This window comes from Helicoverpa armigera, chromosome 30 (genome assembly GCF_030705265.1).
Source record: "Helicoverpa armigera isolate CAAS_96S chromosome 30, ASM3070526v1, whole genome shotgun sequence".
Taxonomy (NCBI): Eukaryota; Metazoa; Arthropoda; class Insecta; order Lepidoptera; family Noctuidae; genus Helicoverpa; species Helicoverpa armigera.
In genome coordinates this window covers 1,869,903-1,893,123 of record NC_087149.1, presented here as the reverse complement: position 1 = coordinate 1,893,123, position 23,221 = coordinate 1,869,903, and the positions used below count along the sequence as shown (strand labels likewise).

Here is a 23,221-nt window from a genome sequence, read left to right as displayed (position 1 = left end):
GAACCACTCGACCGATTTTGTGCAAACTTCACATAAACCATATACTAAATAGTCTGAACAAAGCCTAAACATTTGGTTTGGATATGTGAGACCGTTCTTGAGTTATAAAATTACAACGAAAAGTGGCATTAATTTTTATATAAGTACTAGCTTTTGCCCGCGGCTTCGCTCCCGTCAACTGACTTCTCTACTTTACCCTATTTTTTTTTTCATAAGAACCTTCTCCTGACAATAACAAACACAACAAAAAAAAATTAGCCATATTGGTCCAGGCGTTGTTGAGTTATGCGCTTACCAACATATTTTGCGATATAGAAGTCAAACTTGCAATCTCTAATCGCATAAATACAGTAATTTCACAATAAATAGGTACCTATTTAACTACGGCGAGTTGCACTATTTGACTATAACGATAACCGAACCATTTTCAGTAGTCAAATCGCCGATGTGAGCAATGCGCGGCAAGTATACGGCTGGTTATGGTTTGGTTATCGTTATAGTTAAAAGTTACATCTTATCAGTATAAGATGTAACTTTTAACTCATTGAAATCAGTTTTAGATCCTTTATTTAGGGTAAAAAGAAAGTTTTTTTTCTCTATTATATAGAAAGATTTATTCATCTAACGGGTCTACAGTTGTCGACGTAGTCGTGGGGTATGCATTGGAGAAGCTTTGCAAATAAAATGTCATCCTACTGACTGGCTGCCAACTCGACCACAGTGGTTTGAAGTGGTCTTCTACTGATAGGCACTTACCCACGTGGACGAACACCCAACCTGAAAATATTGACAAAATAAGTAGGTACCTAAAGGATTTTTCTAAAACACCAGCAACCTTTCGTCGTATCAGTCGAGACGTCCACTGCTGGACAAAGGCCTCCCCCAGGGTTCATCACTTTGCTCAATCTTCGGTAGAACGCATCCACCTGCTTCCAGGCGACCTTGGCCAGATCGTCTGTCCATCTAATGGAGGACCTGCCTACGCTGCGTCTTTTCAAGTCTGAATTTTCATGCAAAATTAAAAATGTGTTAAATTAACGAGATAAAAGATAAAAAGATAAAAGATATTTATTATTGCAAATACGGGTTACAATGATGTTGTTACATAAGGATGTTACATGCTAGACCTAAGGATACAGTGAGCTCATATGACTCTTGGCGCGTATATGTCGGCTAGCGTACAAGATATGTTGTGGGCACTATGCGACAGACGCGGTGCCAGACCTGAACGCCTTCTACATCGAAGACTACCGCTCGCTACACCCGAACTACGTGCCAGGATCACGAGCTGTTGAACGTGTGATAACTGTATGCACGTCTAACAGGGAACAGCTATCATGAGCCCAGTCTGCTAATGAATAAGACTGGCATACATTTATGTAGAAACGTAGAAAGTAACAAAAAAACTACAAGATAAATACTTTATACAATGGCATAAATAGAATTTTATATTTGACCGACCACTTCAGTTTTCTTCCGTTCGCAAGACACCGATGCCATCGACTCGTAGTTTCACATACTAATGTGCGGCGAGCGCTCGCCACCGGTGGCATGTGATAAGCCGGTGACGTCACGCGCTGTCTCGTCACTCGTTCGGACACACAGTTCGGAGTGATAACAATGTACATGCAATTCTTTTATCCCGGATTTCTACAGGACGCTGATTAAAACTAAACGAAAATGCTGAGACATCTTTTGCTAAATAAATATTACACGAACATCTTTTGTCTTTTAAAATTAAATAGCCTGCAGTCTTGTTAGATTTCATTATAAAAATACGTGGATTGATTAAGACCGGTCGACGGGGTAGGTATGTGTTGGTGTACCGATTAAAGGCTCACGCCATTCGTCGTCCGCGCGCGTCTGTCGCGGGCCTCGGCAGCGGTGCCATACACTTTCATAGTTTGACTATCGTTGCAAGCAATCGACGACTGTCGTAGGCCGCGCGCGGCTGCGATTGCTGTAAGTATCGAAATGTCTGAATCCAGAGCTAGTTGTATCAATGTAATGATGGCTGTGAAACTTTTCTATCTGCACCATCGTGTGCGTCGACCGCGGAACATGCAGTTAGTTGGGTCACAGCAATGTACCGTGTCCGCGCGGTCGAACTCTATCGGCGACCGTAGATATTCATGACAAAACGATGACAAAAATTGAAACGACCCTTGAAGCAATGAGGATCCTATATAAAAGAGAAACTATTAAACATGAATATTATATCCCACTGCTACTACCAATGTTCTTCGTTCTTGGCGCGCATATGTCGGCTAGCGTACACGATATGTTGTCGGTACCGTGCGACAGACGCGGTGCCAGACCCGAACGAACCCTTCTATATCGAAGACTTTCGCTCGCAATACCCGAACTACGTACCAGGATCACGAGCTGTTGAACGTGTGATAACTGTATGCACGTCTAACATGAGCCCAGTATGCTAATGAATGAGACTGGCGTGCGTCTCCACCGATTCGTCGGTGAGGCTCGTCCGGTGTTGCTGAGAAGTGGATTATAACGTGTCGATTCCGTCGACACGTTTTCAACACACAGACAGACTCTGGCTCCTGGGTAACATTAAATTTGTTGATTCGTCTAGCAATCGCCTGTGCAGCGCCTGCCTCGCAGAGGCATATCATTCATTTTGAAGGCACACTCAAGCTTCTGCCATTCTATCACGATGGCAAAAAAAATAATATATAAGGGTAAAATAGAATCATGGATGCGTTGCGAAAAGTTTGGTTGTAGAATGTTTGTACACGAGGATACGAGCGCCTTCTACATCGAAGACTATCGCTCGCTATACCCGAACTATGTGCCGAGCTCACAAGCTGACCATCTAGCGACTGCTGATGAACACGAGATGAGCGATAACTAAGACTGTACTGCTGATGAACCAAAAAACACATCGCGGGGCTTGACATATTTAACCACCAGTAAAACGAAAAAAAAAAAACTTATGTACACAAGATTGAGTATAATCCTGTGTTACATAAGTTTTTTTTTTTTCGTTTACGGTTTTTTAAATCTTACTTAGCAATTGTCCAAAATTATGGCAAAGTGTGATCTAGCTTGCGTGTGCGGTAAAGGCCGTAGTTCTTCGTGTGTCCTTAGTTATCGCTCATCTCGTGTTCATCAGCAGTCGCTAGATGGTCAGCTTGTGAGCTCGGCACATAGTTCGGGTATAGCGAGCGATAGTCTTCGATGTAGAAGGCGCTCGTATCCTCGCGCACAAACATTCTACAAGCCAGGCGACACACGCTGGCAACGAATGCGTCGAAAATTTTTCGCAACGAATCCATGTTTCTATTTTACCCTTATATATAATTTTTGCCATCGTGTAAGAACGGAAAAAGCTTGCGTGCTTTCAAAATTAATGATATTTCTCTGCGAGGTAAGCGCAGCAAAGGCGATTACTAGGCGAATCAACAAAATGTAATATTACTTAGGAAGCGGACTCTGTACGTGTCGACGGAATCGACACGTATTTCAATAACCTAGCTCTCAGCAACACCGAACGAGTCTCCACCGACGAATCGGTGGATACGCCAGTCTTATTCATTAGCAGACTGGGTTCATGATAGCTGTGCCCTGTTAGATGAGCATACAGTTGTCACACGTTCAACAGCTCGTGATCCTGGCACGTAGTTCGGGAACAGCGAGCGGTAGTCTTCGATATAGAAGGGTTCGTTCGGGTCTGGCACCGCGTCTGTCGCACGGTACCGACAACATATCGTGTACGCTAGCCGACATATGCGCGCCAAGAACGAAGAACATTGGTAGTAGCAGTAGGTCATAATATTCATGTTTAATAGTTTCTCTTTTATATAGGATCCTCATTGCTTCAAGGGTCGTTTCAATTTTTGTCATCGTTTTGCCACGAATATCTACGGTCGCCGATAGAGTTCGACCGCGCGGATACAGTACATTGTTGTGACCCAACTGCATGTTCCGTGGTCGACGCACACGATGGTGCAGATTGAAAAGTTTCACAGCCATCATTACATTGATACAACTAGCTCTGGATTCAGACATTCCGATACTTACAGCAATATTAAGGCAGAATTCCGTGCATCGCGACTGTCGCAGCCGCGCGCGGCCTACGACAGTCGTCGATGGCTCGCAACGATAGTCAATCTATGAAAATGTATGGCACCGCTGCCGAGGCCCGAGACAGACGCGTAATCGGTACAACAACACACCTACCCCGTCGACAGGTCTTTATCAATCCACGTATTTTAATGATGAAATCTAACAAGACTGCAGGCTATTTATAATTTAAAGAAAAGACAAATGATGTTCGTGTAATATGTATTTAGCAAAAGATATCTAAGCATATTCGTTTTGTTTTAATCGGCTTTCCTATAGAAACCAGGATAAAAGAATTGCATGACGTCATAGGTGTACATTGTTAATGATGTATTGTTATCACTCCGACCTCAGAGAGACGACACGGCGCGTGACGTCACCGGCTTATCACATATCGGTAGCGAGCGGTCGCCGCACATTAGTATGTGAAACAATGAGTCGATGGCATCGGTGTCTTGCGAACGGAAGAAAACCGACTTGGTCGATCAAACATACAATTATACCTATAATAATGCCACTGTATTTTAATAATGCATTCATATTGTAGTTTTTTTTTTTGTTAATTCATAAAAATTTTATTTGTTCACAGATTTTGGTCAAAAATTAACACGCTTTGATTAAGTTGAGCGCTATTGCTTGTTTTCAACCAGAGGAATCAAAAATAAACAAATGAAAAGTGAAATTCAAGCCCCGAAGGAATGGAGCGTTTTTTTTTAGCAATTATACGAACTTCTATCTAACATGGAGCCGCGAGCGCATTTTTTTTGAAAATAATGACATCAATTGCTAATCTACCTTTAGGTACCTACACTTTGATTTATGTTCATGAAATGTAAATGAAACGACACGGTATGTTTGTTGCTTGCTGTCATACTAAAGATATGTAAAATTACACCACAACTGCAGAAGCCTGTAATGTCCGACCACGAAATATGTCCTGCGTTGGATATTCGTGCTGCCAATAACAATGAAAAATACCAAACAAAATAAAATCTACTCATGTAGCAATGGAGCACATTTAATCAATATTTTGCCTATACTCTTGAGTAGGCACCTACTTTATTACTCTCCCGATGAACCCAGCTATCATCATCATCATCATCATCTCAGGCATAGGACGTCCACTCCTGAACATAGCCCTCCCCCTTTGATCTCCACAGATACCTGTTGGAAGCGACCTGCATCCAGCGTCTTCCGGCGACCTTTATATAACCCAGCTATGTATTCCCTTAATTACCTACTCCACAAATATACTTTTTATCTATACTGTACTCTTTTATGTATTCTCAATTTACTCCCGTATATACTCTTCGTATGTACTCCCCTTCTACTCCCCCTATGTCGGTACTCCCCGGTTCCTTCTTGTGATCTCTCCCCGGTGGTATCGGATTGTCGTCCCAACGGGCTATGAGAGTGACGTAATAGTGAGTGCACCTGTGTCTGCACAAATGCTTGTGCACTATATGTCCTGCGCAGATGGCTGATCTTCATATATGAGAACAGCCGAGGCCGATAATCGACTAGGAAGATACGTGTAATCATCAAAATCCACCGATTTGTCGGTGGAGGCTAGTCCTTTATTGCAGAGCACCAGATGATTAGAATACGTAGTGTCGATACGGTATCGGCACTTTAGCAATTAACATAACATCATAAGATTTGTCCACCAAACTATACTCCTGGGCAGCGCCTGCTATTCAGAGAAGTATCATTTATTTTGAAGGCACACTCAAGCTTCTGCCGTTTTAACACGATGGCAAAAATTATAATATATAAGGGTAAAATAAAATCATGGATTCGTTGGGAGAAATTTTCGGCGCTTTCGTCGCCAGCGTGTGTCGCTTGGCTTGTAGAATGTTTGTACACGAGGATACGAGTGCCTTCTACATCGAAAGATTTGTTCACTGTATTACAACTCAAGCGGCTAAGATGACTGTTATTGATGTGAACGTAATGTATGACACGAAGTGGTCTGATCATTTCCCACTGATAATTAAATGTAACCTACATTTAATAAACCCTAAGATATCACCTAGAATAGACAATGTTAACAAAGATGTGTTATGGGGCGTAAAGAATGATGATCAAATAAGAATATACACAAAAGAGTGTCATGATAGGTTAAAATGTATAGACTTTCCCTCTGAGTGTTTGAGTTGTGCTGACAGTTGTTGTAGTGACCGTGGCCACAGGCTTGTTTTGGATAAACTTTACACCGACATTGTGACAGCTCTTCGGGATGCGGCTACTTTGGCAGGTCGGGGAGGTAGCAAGAAGAGGATGTGTGGCTCGCGCATAGTGGGTTGGAACAAATATGTCAGCGATGCTCACAGGGCGGCTAGATCAAAGTACCTCGTGTGGGTAATGTCGGGAAAACCTAAGTCCGGTATCCTTTACTCCGAAATGTCCGAGAGCAGAAGGATATTCAAATCGCGGTTAAAATGGTGCCAAAATCATCAGGACCAAATAAAAATGGATGCGCTTGTGGTTAAACACAATAAAGGAGACTTTCGTGGTTTCTGGAAGAGTACCAATAACATAAGTGTACGTCAGGGCCTCCCTGTGAGCATTGACGGTGTGAATGACCCTAAGGAGATTGGGAATGTTTTTAAAGACTATTTCAGTGTTAAGTCATTGCTGGGTCCGGTGGCAACAGTGCACAATGCTGACCCTCCCGGGTTTCAAAAAGTGGGGATTCATTTCAGAACAAAAGACGTAGTTCAGGCCTTTAGAGATATGTCAGGAGGAAAGTCCCCAGGACATGACGGACTCAGTGTTGAACATCTAAAACATGCCGGGCCTCACATCGCAAGGGTTCTGGCTGTGTTCTACTCGCTGTGTGTGAGCCATTCTTACCTACCGGCGGACTTTATGAAAACTGTGGTGGTGCCTATAGTGAAAAATAAAACGGGAGACCTTAGTGACAAAAGTAACTATAGGCCTATTTCTCTTGCCACCGTGATAGCAAAAGTGTTTGACAGTTTGCTTAACACACAGTTGAATAAATTCGTGGTAATACATGATAACCAGTTTGGGTTTCGCCCTCGCCTATCAACTGAAAGTGCCATACTGTGTCTTAAGCAGACTGTCAAGTACTATACAAATCGTAAAACCCCAGTGTACGCGTGCTTCCTCGACCTGTCAAAGGCATTTGACCGTGTGGAGTATAGGTTGCTGTGGGATAAGCTGAAAAGCATAAATGTGCCACTAGAACTCGTCAGCGTGTTCCAATACTGGTATGCTCAGCAGACCAATAATGTCAGATGGGCGGGGGTAATGTCGGATTCGTACCAGCTTGAGTGCGGCGTCAGGCAAGGTGGCTTAACATCTCCGACCCTATTTAATGTGTACATTAACGGTCTGATTGTTGCACTCAGTAGTCAACATGTTGGTTGTCACATTGATGGTGTTTGTGTAAATAATCTCAGTTATGCGGACGACATGGTGCTGCTGAGTGCATCAATCTGTGGACTGAGAAAGTTAATACAGACTTGTGAGGAATATGCCTGTGGTCATGGTTTAATGTACAATGTTAAAAAAAGTCAGTATATGATCTTTGAGACAGCGGGTGCGAGATGCCCAGTAAACATACCTCCTGTGAAACTTAGCGGTGTTGCTCTGGAACGAGTTAAACAGTTTAAATACCTTGGGCATATCGTAACTGTTAGTCTTGGAGATCATGCTGACATGGAAAGGGAGCGGAGGGCATTGTCTGTTAAAGCGAATATGGTCGCTCGCAGATTTGCGAGGTGCTCACGCGAGGTCAAAGTGACACTCTTCAGAGCGTACTGTACTTCGCTGTACACGTGCAGTCTGTGGGCGCACTATACTAGCAGAGACTACAGTGCCATCCGCGTCCAATACAATAATGCATTCAGGGCAGTTGTGGGATTGCCCCGATACTGTAGCGCCTCGGGTATGTTCACAGAATCGCGCACCGATGGCTTTCAAGCTACTATGCGCAAACGCGCGGCATCCCTAGTGCGCAGAGTGCGGGCCAGTGCCAACACTATTTTGGCGATGATCGGGGATAGGCTAGACTGCCCTTTCATAAAACACTGTTCTGACAGGCATGTAACTGTGCGAATGCCAAACAGAAAATTTTAATTTTATTTCATTTTATTTTATTGTATTTTATTTCATTTTATTTCATTTTATTTTATTTCATTTTATTTTAATTTTGTAATTGGGATGTATAATTGATTTATTAATATTGTTTGATTGTATGTATAAGTTAATTATTAATATTGTTTGTGTGAATTTCTGATATGGGTGAATTTGCCTGAAATAAATGACATTTTATTTTTTTTATTTTATTTATCGGTCGCTATACCCGAACTATGTGCCGAGCTCACAAGCTGACGATGTAGAGACTGCTGATGAACACGAGACACTGAGCGATAACCAAGACTGAAAAGCTGATGAACAAAAAAATAAATAACTAATAAGTAGTCCAAAGATTGTGTGCTGTTGATGACACAGTGGATATTAGAACAGACAGCGACCAAACACATCGCGGGGCTTGACATATTTAACCACCAGTAAAACGAAAAAAAAAACTTATGTACACAAGATTGAGTATAATCCTGTGTTACATAAGTTTTTTTTTTCGTTTAGGTACTGTTTTGAAAATCCCTATTAAGCAACTGTCCAAATTATGGCAAAAGTGTGATCTAGCTTGCGTGTGCATTAAAGGCCGTATTTCTTCGTGTGTCCTTAGTTATCGCTCAGTCTCCTGTTCATCAGCAGTCGCTAGATGGTCAGCTTGTGAACTCGGCACATAGTTCGGGTATAGCGAGCGATAGTCTTCGATGTAGAAGGCGCTCGTGTCCTCGCGCACAAACATCCTACAAGCCAGGCGACACACGCTGGCAACGAATGCGTCGAAAAGTTTTCGCAACGAATCCATCTTTCTATTTTACCCTTATATATTATTTTTTTTGCCATCGTGTTAGAATGGCAGAAGCTTGAGTGTGCCTTCAAAATGAATGATATGCCTCTGCGAGGCAGGCGCTGCACAGGCGATTGCTAGACGAATCAACAAATTTAATGTTACCCAGGAGCCAGAGTTTGTCTGTGTGTTGAAAACGTGTCGACGGAATCGACACGTTATAATCCACTTCTCAGCAACACCGGACGAGTCTCACCGACGAATCGGTGGAGACGCACGCCAGTCTCATTCATTAGCATGCTGGGCTCATGATAGCTGTTCCCTGTTAGACGTGCATACAGTTATCACACGTTCAACAGCTCGTGATCCTGGCACGTAGTTCGGGCATAGCGAGCGAAAGTCTTCGATATAGAAGGGTTCGTTCGGGTCTGGCACCGCGGCTGTCGCACGGTACCGACACCGTATCGTGTACGCTAGCCGACATATACGCGCCAAGAACGAAGAACATTGGTAGTAGCAGTGGGATATAATATTCATGTTTAATAGTTTCTCTTTTATATAGGATCCTCATTGCTTCAAGGGTCGTTTCAATTTTTGTCATCGTTATTGGCACGAATATCTACGGTCGCCGATAGAGTTCGACCGCGCGGACATTGTTGTGACCCAACTGCATGTTCCGCGGTCGACGCACACGATGGTGCAGATTGAAAAGTTTCACAGCCATCATTACATTGGTACAACTAGCTCTGGATTCAGACATTTTGATACTTACAGCAATAATTCCGTGCATCGCGACTGTCGCAGCCACGTGCGGCCTACAACAGTCGTCGATGGCTCGCAACGGTCAATCTATGAAAATGTATGGCACCGCTGCCGAGGCCCGAGTCAACAACACATACCTACCCCCGTCGACCGGTCTTTATCAATCCACGTACTATTTTTATAATGAAATCTAACAAGACAGGCTTTTAGAAAGACGAATGATGTTCGTGTAATACTTATTTAGCAAGAGATACCTAAGCATTTTCGTTTTGTTTTAATCAGCGTACTGTAGAATCCGGGATAAAAGAATTGCATGACGTCACATACTTTTTACTAATTATTGTTATCACTCCGAACTCAGAGTGACGACACGGAGAGTGACATCACGCGCCGGCTTATCACATATCGGTAGCGAGCGTGCGCCGCTCATTAATATGCGAAACTACGAGTCGATGGCATCGGTGTCTTGCGAACGGAAGAAAACCGACTTGGTCGGTCAAACATGCAATTCTATAATAATGCCATTGCCAAACTGCTATTGCGATCACATTGCGATTCAATTTCTATTCGATTTTGACAATATTAACTTAGGAGAATCGGGCCCCTGATGTCCTCTTAGCCGATTATCGGTTACGGGGCTGTTCTCATGTAAGGAGATTAGCCAACTGCCCAGGACATATTATAGTGCACAAGCATTTGCGCAGACACAGGTTCAGTCACAGGTTTTGAAATTATTAGTAAAATAGTCTCGCAAAACGTTGTATGCGTCCCGCATCCCTATTTTTCTACCACACTTCTACACAACACCCACCTGCGCGCACGCTCAACAGTGCAGGAACACAGATTACTGGGTTCATCAGGAGAGTAATAAGGTAGGTGCCTACTCCAGAGTATCGGCAAAATTTGAATTAAATGTGCTCCATTGCTACATGAGTAGATTATGTTTTGTTTGGTATTTTTCATTGTTATTGGCTAGCACGAATATCTAACGCAAGCGGACACAGCCCGACTGTATAATCCGTGGTCAAACATTACAGGCTTCTGCAGTTGTGGTGTGATTTTACATGTCTTTTGAATTTTTGACTAAAATATGTAAACAAATATAATTTTTATGAAGTAACACAAAAACTACAATATTAATGCTTTGTTCAAGTACAGTGCTTATGCTTTATTATAGAATTTTATGTTTGACCGACCACTTCTTTTCTTCCGTTCGCAAGACACCGATGCCATCGACTCGTAGTTTCACATACTAATGTGCGGCGAGCGCTCGCTACCGGCGGCATGTGATAAGCCGGTGACGTCACGCGCTGTCTCGTCACTCGTTCGGACACACAGTTCGGAGTGATAACAATGTACATGCAATTCTTTTATCCCGGATTTCTACAGGGCGCTGATTAAAACTAAAATGCTTAGGCATCTTTTGCTAAATAAATATTACACGAACATCTTTTGTCTTTTAAAATTAAATAGCCTGCAGTCTTTGTTAGATTTCATTATAAAAATACGTGGATTGATTAAGACCGGTCGACGGGGTAGGTATGTGTTGGTGTACCGATTAGCTCACGCCATTCGTCGGCCGCGCGCGTCTGTCTCGGGCCTCGGCAGCGGTGCCATACACTTTCATAGTTTGACTATCGTTGCAAGCAATCGACGACTGTCGTAGGCCGCGCGCGGCTGCGATTGCTGTAAGTATCGAAATGTCTGAATCCAGAGCTAGTTGTATCAATGTAATGATGGCTGTGAAACTTTGAGAACCACGAAACATGCAGTTAGTTGGGTTACAACAATGTACTGTGTCCGCGCGGTCGAACTCTATCGGCGACCGTAGATATTCGTGCCAAAACGATGACAAAAATTTAAACGATCCTTGAAGCAATGAGGATCCTATATAAAAGAGAAACTATTAAACATGAATATTATGACCTACTGCTAAACCAATGTTCTTGGCGTGCATATGTCGGCTAGCGTACACGATATGTTGTCGGTACCGTGCGACAGCCGCGGTGCCAGACCCGAACGAACCCTTCTATATCGAAGACTTTCGCTCGCAATACCCGAACTACGTGCCAGGATCACGAGCTGTTGAACGTGTGATAACTGTATGCACGTCTAACAGGGCACAGCTATCATGAGCCCAGTATGCTAATGAATGAGACTGGCGTGCGTCTCCACCGATTCGTCGGTGAGACTCGTCCGGTGTTGCTGAGAAGTCGACACGTTTTCAACACACAGACAGACTCTGGCTCCTGGGTAACATTAAATTTGTTGATTCGTCTAGCAATCGCCTGTGCAGCGATTGCCTCGCAGAGGCATATCATTCATTTTGAAGGCACACTCAAGCTTCTGCCATTCTAACACGATGGCAAAAAATATAATATATAAGGGTAAAATAGAATCATGGATTTGTTGCGAAAACTTTTCGACGCATTCGTTGCCAGCGTGCGTCGCCTGGCTTGTAGAATGTTTGTGCGCGAGGACACGAGCGCCTTCTACATCGAAGACTATCGGTCGCTATACCCGAACTATGTGCCGAGTTCACAAGCTGACCGTCTAGCGACTGCTGATGAACAGGAGACTGAGCGATAACTAAGGACACACGAAGAAATACGGCCTTTACCGCACACGCAAGCTAGAACCCACTTTTGGCATAATTTTGGTTTAAAAAACTGTACCTAAACGAAAAAAAAACTTATGTAACACAGGATTACTAGGCTCAATCTTGTGTACATAAGTTTTTTTTTTTTTCGTTTTACTGGTGGGTCAAGCCGCGCGACCTATTTGGTCGCTGTCTGCTCTTCCATTGAGTCATCAACAGTAAACAATCGTTCAACGACTAGGTCTTATTTATTTATTCTTTTGTTAATTCAGCAGTACAGTCTTAGTTGATGCTCAGTGTCTCGTGTTGATCAGCAGTCGCTAGATGGTCAGCTTGTGAGCTCGGCACATAGTTCGGGTATAGCGAGCGATAGTCTTCGATGTAGAAGGCGCTCGTGTCCTCGCGCACAAACATTCTACAAGCCAGGCGACGCACGCTGGCAACGAATGCGTCGAAAAGTTTTCGCAACAAATCCATGATTCTATTTTACCCTTATATATTATATTTTTTGCCATCGTGTTAGAACGGCAGAAGCTTGAGTGTGCCTTCAAAATGAATGATATGCCTCTGCGAGGCAGGCGCTGCTCAGGCGATTGCTAGGCGAATCAACTAATTTAATGTTACCCAGGAGCCAGAGTCTGTCTGTGTGTTGAAAACGTGTCGACGGAATCGACACGTTGTAATCCACTTCTCAGCAACACCGGACGAGTCTCCACCGACGAATCGGTGGAGGCGCACGCCAGTCTCATTCATTAGCAGACTAGGCTCATGATAGCTGTTCCCTGTTAGACGTGCATACAGTTATCACACGTTCAACAGCTCGTGATCCTGGCACGTAGTTCGGGTGTAGCGAGCGATAGTCTTCGATATAGAAGGGTTCGTTCGGGTCTGGCACCGCGTCTGTCGCACCGTACCGACAACATATCGTGTACGCTAGCCGACATATGCGCACCAAGAACGAAGAACATTGGTAGTAGCAGTAGGTCATAATATTCATGTTTAATAGTTTCTCTTTTATATAGGATCCTCATTGCTTCAAGGGTCGTTTCAATTTTTGTCATCGTTTTGTCATGAATACCTACGGTCGCCGATAGAGTTCGACCGCGCGGACACAGTACATTGTTGTGACCCAACTGCATGTTCCGTGGTCGACGCACACGATGGTGCAGATAGAAAAGTTTCACAGCCATCATTACATTGATACAACTAGCTCTGGATTCAGACATTTCGATACTTACAGCAATATTAAGGCAGAATTCCGTGCATCGCGACTGTCGCAGCCGCGCGCGGCCTACGACAGTCGTCGATGGCTCACAACGATAGTCAATCTATGAAAATGTATAAAAATGTATGGCACCGCTGCCGAGGCCCGAGACAGACGCGTAATCGGTACAACAACACATACCTACCCCGTCGACCAGTCTTTATCAATATCCACGTATTATTTTTATAATGAACTCTCTAACAAAGACAGGCTATTTAATTTTTTAAAAGACGAATGATGTTCGTGTAATATTTATTTAGCAAGAGATACCTAAGCATTTTCGTTTTGTTTCAATCAGCTTCCTATTGATATCAGGATAAAAGACATGCATTACGTCACACGTGTGCTTTTTTAATTATGTACTGCTATCACTCCGACTTCAGAGTGACGACACAGCGCATGACATCAACGGCTTATCGCATGTCGGTAGCGAGCGCGCCGCTTATTAGGTATGTGAAACTGCGAGTCGATGGCATCGGTGTCTTGCGAACGGAAGAAAACCGACTTGGTCGGTCAAACATGCAATTCTATAATAATGCCATTGTATTTTAATAATGCATTCATATTGTAGTTTTTTTTTTAATTGTAAAAATTGTATAAAAATTATATTTGTTTACATATTTTGGTCAAAAATTAACACTCTTTGATTAAGTTGAGCGCTATTGCTTGTTTTTAACCAGAGGAATCAAAAATAAACAAATGAAAAGTGAAATTCAAGCCTCGACGGAATGGAGCGTTTTTTTTCAGCAATTAAACGAACCAGGTACTACCTAACATGGAGCCGCGAGCGCAAAATTTTTGAATATAATGACATCACATGAATAACAGGGCACAGCTATCATGAACCCAGTCTGCTAATGAAATAAGACTGGTGAAAATCTGACTTTAAAATCCACCGATTTGTCGGTGGAGACTCGTTCCTTACGGATACATTGAGTGGACCACCTTTGTAAGACGACTAAAAAGTCACGGTGTATAATCATCGGCACGAATCTTGAGCGCTGACCTTCACCTGCGCAGAAGTGATATATTGGGTCCCTTTTGTGGTATGAAGTGAGGCGCGGGGGCGGGCTAAAGCGGTGATTGGCCCTCAGCACATCGTGTCATAGCCGTCACTTGGGATTGGTTCTTTGCTAATAAATCATTCTGAATGAAGGTCAGCGCTCAAGATTCGTGCCGATGATTCTCCTCCCTTATAAGTGAAGGATGATGTCCTCCTAGCCGATTATCGGCTACGGCGGCTGTTCTCATGTAAGGAGATCAGCCAACTACGCAGGATAAATTATAGTGCACGAGCATTTGCGCAGACACAGGTGCACTCCCTATTCCTTCACTCTCATAGCGCGATGGGACGGCAATCCGACACCACCGGTAAGAGATCAGGCGCAGGACCGACATTTACGTGCTCTCCGATGCACGGGTATATCAATCACCAGCTTCCAGGCTCCGGGCTGCTTTGTGAAAGTCTTCTAAAACCCACAAAGCGATTTCGGCCCGACTCGGGAATCGAACCCGAGACCTCGTGCTCAGCAGCCACACTTGCGACAGCTAAACCAACGAGGCAGGTATAAGTGAAGGATATATGACAGAAAACTATACGTACGTTTTTCTGTATAGAACTTGTTTTCGCACTGATTGTCGAGGAACTCGCAGTAAGTGTTGAAGGTCTTGAAGGCTGACTTCAGGTTGACCCCGGGCTTGCCGGAACACTTGGTGCCGGAGCAAGCCGAAACTGACTCAAAGTCGGAGAGCCGGCCGCATACTTCCTTAATTCTGTAACAAAGACGAAGTTTCGACTAAAGCCCAAGTTCATCGACAATCTATACTAATATTATAAAGCTGAAGAGTTTGTTTGTTTGTTTGTTTGAACGCGCTAATCTCAGGAACTACTGGTCCGATTTGAACAATCCTTTTGGTGTTAGATAACCCATTTATCAAGGAAGGCTATAGGCTACTTTTTATCCGGGTTCGTGCAGAGGTTCCCACGGGATGCGGGTGACACCGCTGGCAGAAGCTAGTATAATATATGTATTGTTGGCTTTCTTAAAACAACTGTCTACTAAGAATTTTCTTTTATTATTAGGCAAAGATTTAGAAAGAAAGTAAGTTTGGACAGTCACATGGTTTTTGCTGACGTTCAAAAAGTGCTGTTTTGCAGCCTAATTTGAATAAAAAGACTTTGGATTACGTAGTAACTATTATATAATCTGTGGTAACTATTATATAATCTGTGCTTTTGATTTTAACATAAACATAATAGAAAAAAAATATGAAAGGGGAAAATATGCGTTTTAAAACGCGCAATACGGTCCTCGATCAGCATGTTGCAAACCGAAACGAGACAGACTCCCAGCACTGGTTTTCAGCGATTTGTGTTAATGTAGGTATCGACGCCTTAGAGTGAAAACCTCGTAAGTGCAAAAAATAAATTTTCAGGATAAGGATTAGTATTCGATATTTTTTACGATTATCTTCCAAGAAATGCAATAAAAAAATATTGAAAAAAAAATGCATTTCCGAGGTTTTCATTCTAAGACGACGGTATGTAGGTACAGTTAGGGCTGCCATCCGTCCGGGTTTCCCCGGATTTGTCCTCGTTTTGACCCCGTCCGGGGGACGTCCGGGCGAGTTTTCTAGAAGCGTCCAGGGAAAACCCGGACACTTTTCATGTAAGAAAGCACCTCATTGAATTTAAGTATATGTTAATAGTAAATGGATTACAAAATAGGTATTATTTTGTTTAAACAAAATCGTACTCGTTCGGGGAAAAAATGCGATTTACGCCGAATGTCCGGGTTTTTTTAATGTTTGTCCGGGTTTGGCGAAATTCGAGATGGCAGCCCTAGCCTAGGTACAGTCATTCAGGTCAGTGGTAACAGTTTTATAGATAAATCGTACTTATTACTATTGAGTTAAGGTGCATGACAGTTACCACTGATGTGCGGTCTACTGTACTGTAAAGTAGGTACTACTTTATTTCTTTCTTACTTGCGATATAAATAGTTGCATTCATCGTCGCATACAGTAAGCTGTTTGGTAGTAGTCTCCCCTTTCGTGGTACGTATGGTGGTAGTAAAAAGCACCCACTCGCCGTCAACCCAGTAGGCTTCGAACCCATAGTTCGGATTGTATTTATATTCGAACTTCTTTTTCCTTATACGCTCCTTCATCTCCTGGACGCTCAATGTGGTTGTACTAATAACAAAGATTTAAATAAATAATATAATAATACGTCCAAGGCAAAAAAAAAGTCTTGGTGGCCTAGGGGGTAAAGAACCAACCCCTCGAGTATGAAGCTGTGGGTTTAGGTAACTCCAGGGCCGGCAAGTACCAATGCAACTTTTCTAAGTTTGTATGTATTTTCTAAGTATCTCTTGGACACCAATGGCTGATAAAAAGGTGAAGGAAAACATCTTGAGGAAACCTGGACTATTAAGTCTGAAGTCACCGACCCGCATTGAGCAAGCGTGGTGATTAATGCTCAATCCTTCTCCGTGTGAGAGGAGGCCGCAGCCCAGCAGTGGGAATAAAAAAGCTGTTACAGTTATGTTCAAGGGAGATTCCGGCCACGGCGGCTGTTCTCATATAAGGAGATCAGTCAGCTGCGCAGGACATATTATAGTGAAGAAGCATTTTCCCAGACACAGGTGCACTCACTGCATGTTCCTTCACTCTTGGGTAGCTCGGTTGAGAAAGTCAGAGAGGCATGAGTCGCTCCTTGTAAAGCACTGGTACTCAGCTGCATCCGGTTAGACTGGAAGCCGACCCCAACATAGTTGGGAAAAAGCTCGGGAGATGATGATGACTATGATGTTGATGGCCTATCTTTTGGTGTATTCTTATGGAATAAAACGTTATATCAACATACCTTGAAGTTGTAGTAGAAGTTGTCAGGACATTTCGAAGAACGATGCACAATATCACTGCAAAACAATAGCACATCAGCAAATCTTCTTATATATAAAAATGAATTGCTGTTCGTTAGTCTCACTAAAACTCGAGAATGGCTGAACCGATTTGGCTTTTTTTGGTTTTAAAATGTTTGTAGAGTTCCGGAAGGTTTAAACGATGCGAAGTTCGCGGGATCAGCTAGTATATAATATTTTTCTTCAAACTTCAGAGTAAGGTACGGTAGACTGCACATCAGTGGTAACTGTCATGCACCTTAACTCAATAGTAATAAGTACGATTTTCCTATAAAACTATTACCACTGACCTGAAGTTGACTGTGTTTGTGCCTAGACAAGCTTCGAGCACTGAATAGGTACCTACTTATTTTGACCCAATAGATTGAACTTAAGAGCTGAGCTATACCTATGCAGTTAGTAGGTAAGTACATCATCATCTACCTAAATGGGGGTCGGGTTCTAGCCTAACCGGGTGCAGCTGCGTACCAGGGTGTCACATGGAGCGACAGCCTATCTGACCTCCTCAAAACCAGTTCCCCGGGGAACTCGGTTAAAAACTAGTTGTCAAACTTTCTGGCTTCTGACTACCCGTGATGACTGCTGAAGGAAATATATCGTGCCTTCCGAAACACGGAGGAACTCGTCATGACAAGATGGTCACCTATTCACAGACCTATCGCGGCAAGCGTTGTTTAACCTTATGATCGATCAATTTGCCTATTTCAAAAATCAAAATCTTTTTATTTCAAATAGGCCTTTGCAGGCACCTATGAAAAGTCACACTATTTGCACGGTTCCAAAAAGTTGGTCTCATGGAGAAGAGCCGGCAAGAAACTCCATAGACACTCTTTTAAAAAAGTAATGCAATGATGGTAGTTTGCCAATAAAAATATTATAATTTTGTACCACACTATTGAATTAGGGAAACCTGTAATGATAGTGATGATGTTGTTGTATAAATGAATATAAAAATAAATATTTATCAGCGTCAACGATAAATTAATTTGTTTATTACAATTTTGCGTAACATATTACCTATACCTCGTATTGGAACACTAACACAGTTGAAATAAAAGAGCGAACACCGTCCACTTGTCCATAGTAAGAATCACTCACGGCGCACAAACGTCATGTCTCCTATTGTTTTATTACTACGAAGTTAATAAGCAAAGCTAAATTAGCGTTAGCTTGTTTGTTACGATAAAGGCGAAGGCAGTAGGTTTACTTGGAAAAAAAATACTATATGCTTACTAGTCCAGGATAAAAAAAGTAAAAAAAAAGCTGTGTGTGTATATTTATACTTTCTTAAGTAGGGACTCCAATACGCACTTTCTCATGTACTACCCTCATGTACTCTCGTTATAATACTCCCTTATGAATTATTAAATGTTGTGTTTCTTGAAGGCTGGTTATACCATACCGCCTTTTTTAGCGATGGCAAAAATCATCAAACTACCCCTCCCGCTGTGGGTTAGCAGCGGTGAGGGAGTCAGACTTTTACTGACTAAAAACTGTTGTGTGCCTTCGTAGGCCTTTTACGTAGGAACCAGGGCCACAGTAGTAGTCTCCGGCCGTCTCCTTCTCGAGCATCCGCTTCGCAGAAGGAGGCGACGGCATTCCATTCCCTCTCGCCCCGGACCATGGCCTGAACTAGGGCCGGACGCGAAAGGTCGGCGCCGTCAATTTCCTCGACGAGGAACACCATACCGCCTTGGCTACGTATGGTGAATTTACTGTAGATTTTCACATCAAAAAAACATAGGTATGAGGTAAGTACCTAAATATTTTACAAAATGAAACCAATATCTATAGATTAATTAACTTTTTACTTCTTCAGGTTTTTTGTGTTTGTTAATACAATCTCGAAAATCATTCACTTCTGTCTGACATTTCCTCCAGTCCTTTGTGGTTGCTATACATTCCTGAAACATATAGGAAAACATCTATTAGACTTTGTTATCTTGCTACAGGCAGGAACTCGTAACAGCCCCGCGGTTCTATCATCACTAAGTTAAGCAACGCTTGGCGCGGTCGGACCCTGGATGGGTTAGCTATCTACGTCTAAAAAGGTCCTACGTGTGTCGAAGTTGGTCATAGCTACTATTTGAACATCTTTGGCAGTCGTCACGGGTGTCAGAAGCCAGATTTTTTTATAAGTCTTACTAAGTTAGTTAGTTTACTAAGGGGTATCGGGTTTCCCAGGTAACTGGGTTGAGCAAGTCAGACACTAGTCGTTCCATATAAAATACTGGCAGATACTCAGCAGTAAATAAAGCTGAGAAAAGGCTAGGCAGATGATGTTAATACTTGTAATCTATTGGTTATGATAACATTATCTTAATGCCTAAATATAACCACAAAATAGAAATATAATGTAATAAGTACCTGTACTTTATAATGTAGTTCCAAGCAGCCTGTTTTCTTTAACATACTCTCTACGGGATCATCGTCTGGGTCCGCAGGTCTTTCTCGAGGTTTTACAGTCATTTTACTGTTTAATAATCGATAATATTCGATATAAGATATTACAAAAACAAGTTAACCTCTTCGTCCCTTCGTTATCAGCTGATGTTATGACAGGTAATACGACTAAAATAAAATGTATTAAAAGTGTACGCGAGCGAGCGGTGAGTGAGGACTTTTCGTTTTGGACTAATTTGGACGGGTTATAGTTACGTTCCGTTTTGCTCAACACCAAAATAAAAAGCGTGAAATGTGCAAAGTAGGAAAATGAATCGGATAGCTTTTTCTCAGAATATAAAAATAAAATTTTTCCCTAATTCGATGGGCAGAAAAACTTATGTAAATACATAGTACAGCTTGGCAAAAAAGTGTCTGACGCGGTGACAGTTGGAACTAAAAATCAAAATCAAATAAAAATTGTTAACATCGTTAATACTGGACATTGAAGTGTCCAAGGGACATCGCCTACTTAGGATTGAATATCTCCAAAAATAACAAATATCAAAATATGTGAGTCGTAGTATTCCAGGTTGCCACAGGTGCGATAGTGCTGACCTCATTTATTCCACACTCTTTTTTGCCAAGCTGTACATAGTATACGACAAATACATCGGTCGCCGTCAGAGCTGCAGGCACAATCTCTTCGCCCCACCGACATGCAAAACAGTCGCCAGAGCTGAATCTCCTATATGTCGTACTCTTAAGACGCTCAACGCCCTTCTGACTGCCAACCCTGAATTTGATGTGTTTGTGGATGAGTGGAGTAAAGTAATGCGTGTGTGTTTGGGGTTCTGTGAGAGAAAGTATGCAAGAGCGTCCACTGTTCCTTGTTAGTTAGATAATCATTGAAATGCTGTCGACTATATGTTTTTACTTTTGTTTTGTTTTGATTTAATGTTTCCATGTTAATTATTGTAATTGGTGTTGCACCGTTTTAATTAACTATAAATAAATAAATAAATTAGTTAACAACTACATTTTTGTACATTATAAAAATGTATATATGGTGACTGAAAGTGCTGAGCCGAATTTAATGAAAAATGTCTCAGAATCGCCGGGAACGGTTCCTAACATTCTATCCATCTGTTTCTTTTGCTTACTTAAGTTAGGAATTTGTCATAACTTGTATGGGGCTAATGCCAAAATTGTATCCTTAATATTTTTTTTCTTTCTTAATCAACAGATAGATAGAATATTGGGAATGGCCGTTGGTAAAAGTCTGATAAAATCTAGCCGGCTAAAAGTCTGAAGTCTAATGTAATTTACAAATAAAAACAACAAACATAAATAACTTAACTTCTCATTTATTTAAATATAAAAATAAACAGTAGAACTATGCTATTAGGCTAAGATTTTGCTCTTGTTGCGGAGTGCCGTGTAAGCTACCAGGATCGAGAGAGCAGTCGCCAACACTTCCGAGTTAACCCAGGGACCGGAGTAACCTGGAAAAAAGATGATAAATAAGTAAACAATTTGTGAAAAAATACTCTTTCACTTACTAGTCAGGTATTTCTATGCTTCCCTATAATTATAGGCAATTAATGCGAGTTCTAGGGACTTTTTCGAATCCATCCAGTACTTCCTAAGATAAGTGCATTCATCAAACAAACAAACTCTTTAGCTTCATAATATTAGTATAGTCATTTTATATTAGCATTATTTCCATTATCAATTTGTACTATGGAGGGTGAATGTTTTTGGTGGTTGTCTCAAATATTTCTGATGTTCGAAAAATGCAGATTTGCAGCCTTCTTAGGATAAGCATTACATATACATTTTCTGTTTTTAACCTTTTTTAGATCTTTGCTGTTAGTATGGATACTTACTGCCAGGGTGATGTAGCTGAATAGCGATCAAGGGAGCGACAGACGCGGCAGGGTCGGCACGGCGGGCGCGGCGGAGAGACGCCCAACCTTCCTCGTCTAAAATGAGCACCTCATGGGTACCGGAGCGAGCCTTAGCTGGCTCTTCGGTCCATGACACCTGGGAATGAATAAGTAGATGTTAGTGGCTGGTGGTTTGTTGCTTTTTAATTTTTTATTAGGTACAGTCAACTTCAGGTCAGTGGTAACAGTTTTATAGGCAAATCGTACTTATTACTATTGAGTTAAGGTGCATGACAGTTACCACTAATGTGCGGTCTACTGTACATGACCTGGACAGAGCGATGTGGAAAAAAAAGATACAGAAAGCGGACCCTGTCACTGTCACAAGACGAATTAAACGCTAAGAAGAAGAAGTCAATTATGTATAGTCTTAATTATATAAACTGAGTTATCTGATAGTATGTACTGTATAATTATGTATACTTGGCAATTCTGACACAAAAATTTGTTCTACCTACTATTACTTTAGACTAATAGGCTAACTTGAAACTTACTAAAGTTAACAGAAGTTCCTAACACTGGTGTGTGGCAGCAAATAAACAAAGCATAACTTTAGTATAGATTCAGAATTGAATAGAATTGTAATCGGAATTGAACAGAAATGTTAACGGAATTGCACAGAATAATGTTCTTATAGGAATATTTGTTTTCTTACAGCAGATAAGAATCTTACTGTAAATACACGCCAGATATATATGAAGTATCAATTAGAATGGTGCCTAGACTAAACAGTATGTTTATTTTATGAAAACTTTTGTTTCATAAAAGTGAAAGGTGTAGGTAAACCTTAGCAGATTGTAAAATACAGATGCTTGAAATAATTTTACGAAATTCTAACTAGAAAGTGCAGGTAGCATAACAAATGATGAAAAAATTTTACAGTACCACAATTCATGAAATAAGGCTTAGTTTCAGTCAGAAATCTCACAAACGATCTGCTATCGTCACCAATATCAAAAACGGGGCTTAGAAAGTACAAAAATAAACCAATAAGGTTATGCTTACCTGGTATCTGTTTTCGCCAACACGGGCCGCGGTCAAGGGCTTTCCTTCAACTTCAGCGTACAATGCGTAGTTTTCAGGCAGAGGATTGTCGCATTTTAGCGTAAACTCTGTAATATATGCTATTTGTGTCACGACTGTGGCATCTAAGCTTGTGAAAGATGAAGCCTCAACTTGTGGGTTTGTGCAGCCTTGTCCTAAAGCTACAGACGCGATGGCGAGCAAACAGAACGCGTATTTTGTGACCATTTTGATGATTTTCTAACGAATTGTGACTAAATACAGTTGTTTTAATTTAAAAGTTACACTAAAGACTGACTGACCGCGGCTCCACGTATTATGAATGTGGCGTTCAGAATGTTG

General features: G+C 41.9%; 3 protein-coding genes across 5 annotated transcripts; all 3 read right to left on the bottom strand.

Annotated features, from left to right (window-relative positions):
• Positions 1-557: 557 nt before the first annotated feature.
• LOC135119177 (uncharacterized) lies at positions 558-18,649 on the bottom strand. Of its 3 annotated transcripts, none has more exons than XM_064043097.1 (5): positions 18,549-18,649; positions 17,468-17,522; positions 16,588-16,794; positions 15,203-15,372; positions 558-777 (listed from the first exon to the last, which is right to left on the bottom strand). In XM_064043097.1, exons 3-5 carry the CDS (start codon positions 16,767-16,769, stop codon positions 614-616), a joined length of 516 nt encoding a protein of 171 aa, XP_063899167.1. In that variant the 5' UTR covers positions 16,770-16,794; positions 17,468-17,522; positions 18,549-18,649; the 3' UTR covers positions 558-613. The 3 variants fall into 3 exon arrangements, with proteins under 3 accessions (XP_063899167.1, XP_063899166.1, XP_063899168.1); XM_064043096.1 differs by having other exon boundaries at positions 18,568-18,644; XM_064043098.1 differs by having other exon boundaries at positions 18,543-18,624.
• A 665-nt stretch (positions 18,650-19,314) lies between these two features.
• Positions 19,315-20,085, bottom strand: LOC110380112 (cytochrome c oxidase assembly factor 4 homolog, mitochondrial). Its single transcript, XM_049848332.2, has 2 exons — positions 19,893-20,085; positions 19,315-19,429 (listed from the first exon to the last, which is right to left on the bottom strand). The coding sequence occupies exons 1-2, from the start codon at positions 19,992-19,994 to the stop codon at positions 19,325-19,327; spliced, it is 207 nt and encodes a 68-aa protein (XP_049704289.1). The 5' UTR covers positions 19,995-20,085; the 3' UTR covers positions 19,315-19,324.
• A 1,169-nt stretch (positions 20,086-21,254) lies between these two features.
• LOC110380101 (translocon-associated protein subunit delta) lies at positions 21,255-23,221 on the bottom strand. The gene is made up of 3 exons (XM_049848301.2): positions 22,862-23,221; positions 21,797-21,953; positions 21,255-21,412 (listed from the first exon to the last, which is right to left on the bottom strand). Exons 1-3 carry the CDS (start codon positions 23,105-23,107, stop codon positions 21,312-21,314), a joined length of 504 nt encoding a protein of 167 aa, XP_049704258.1. The 5' UTR covers positions 23,108-23,221; the 3' UTR covers positions 21,255-21,311.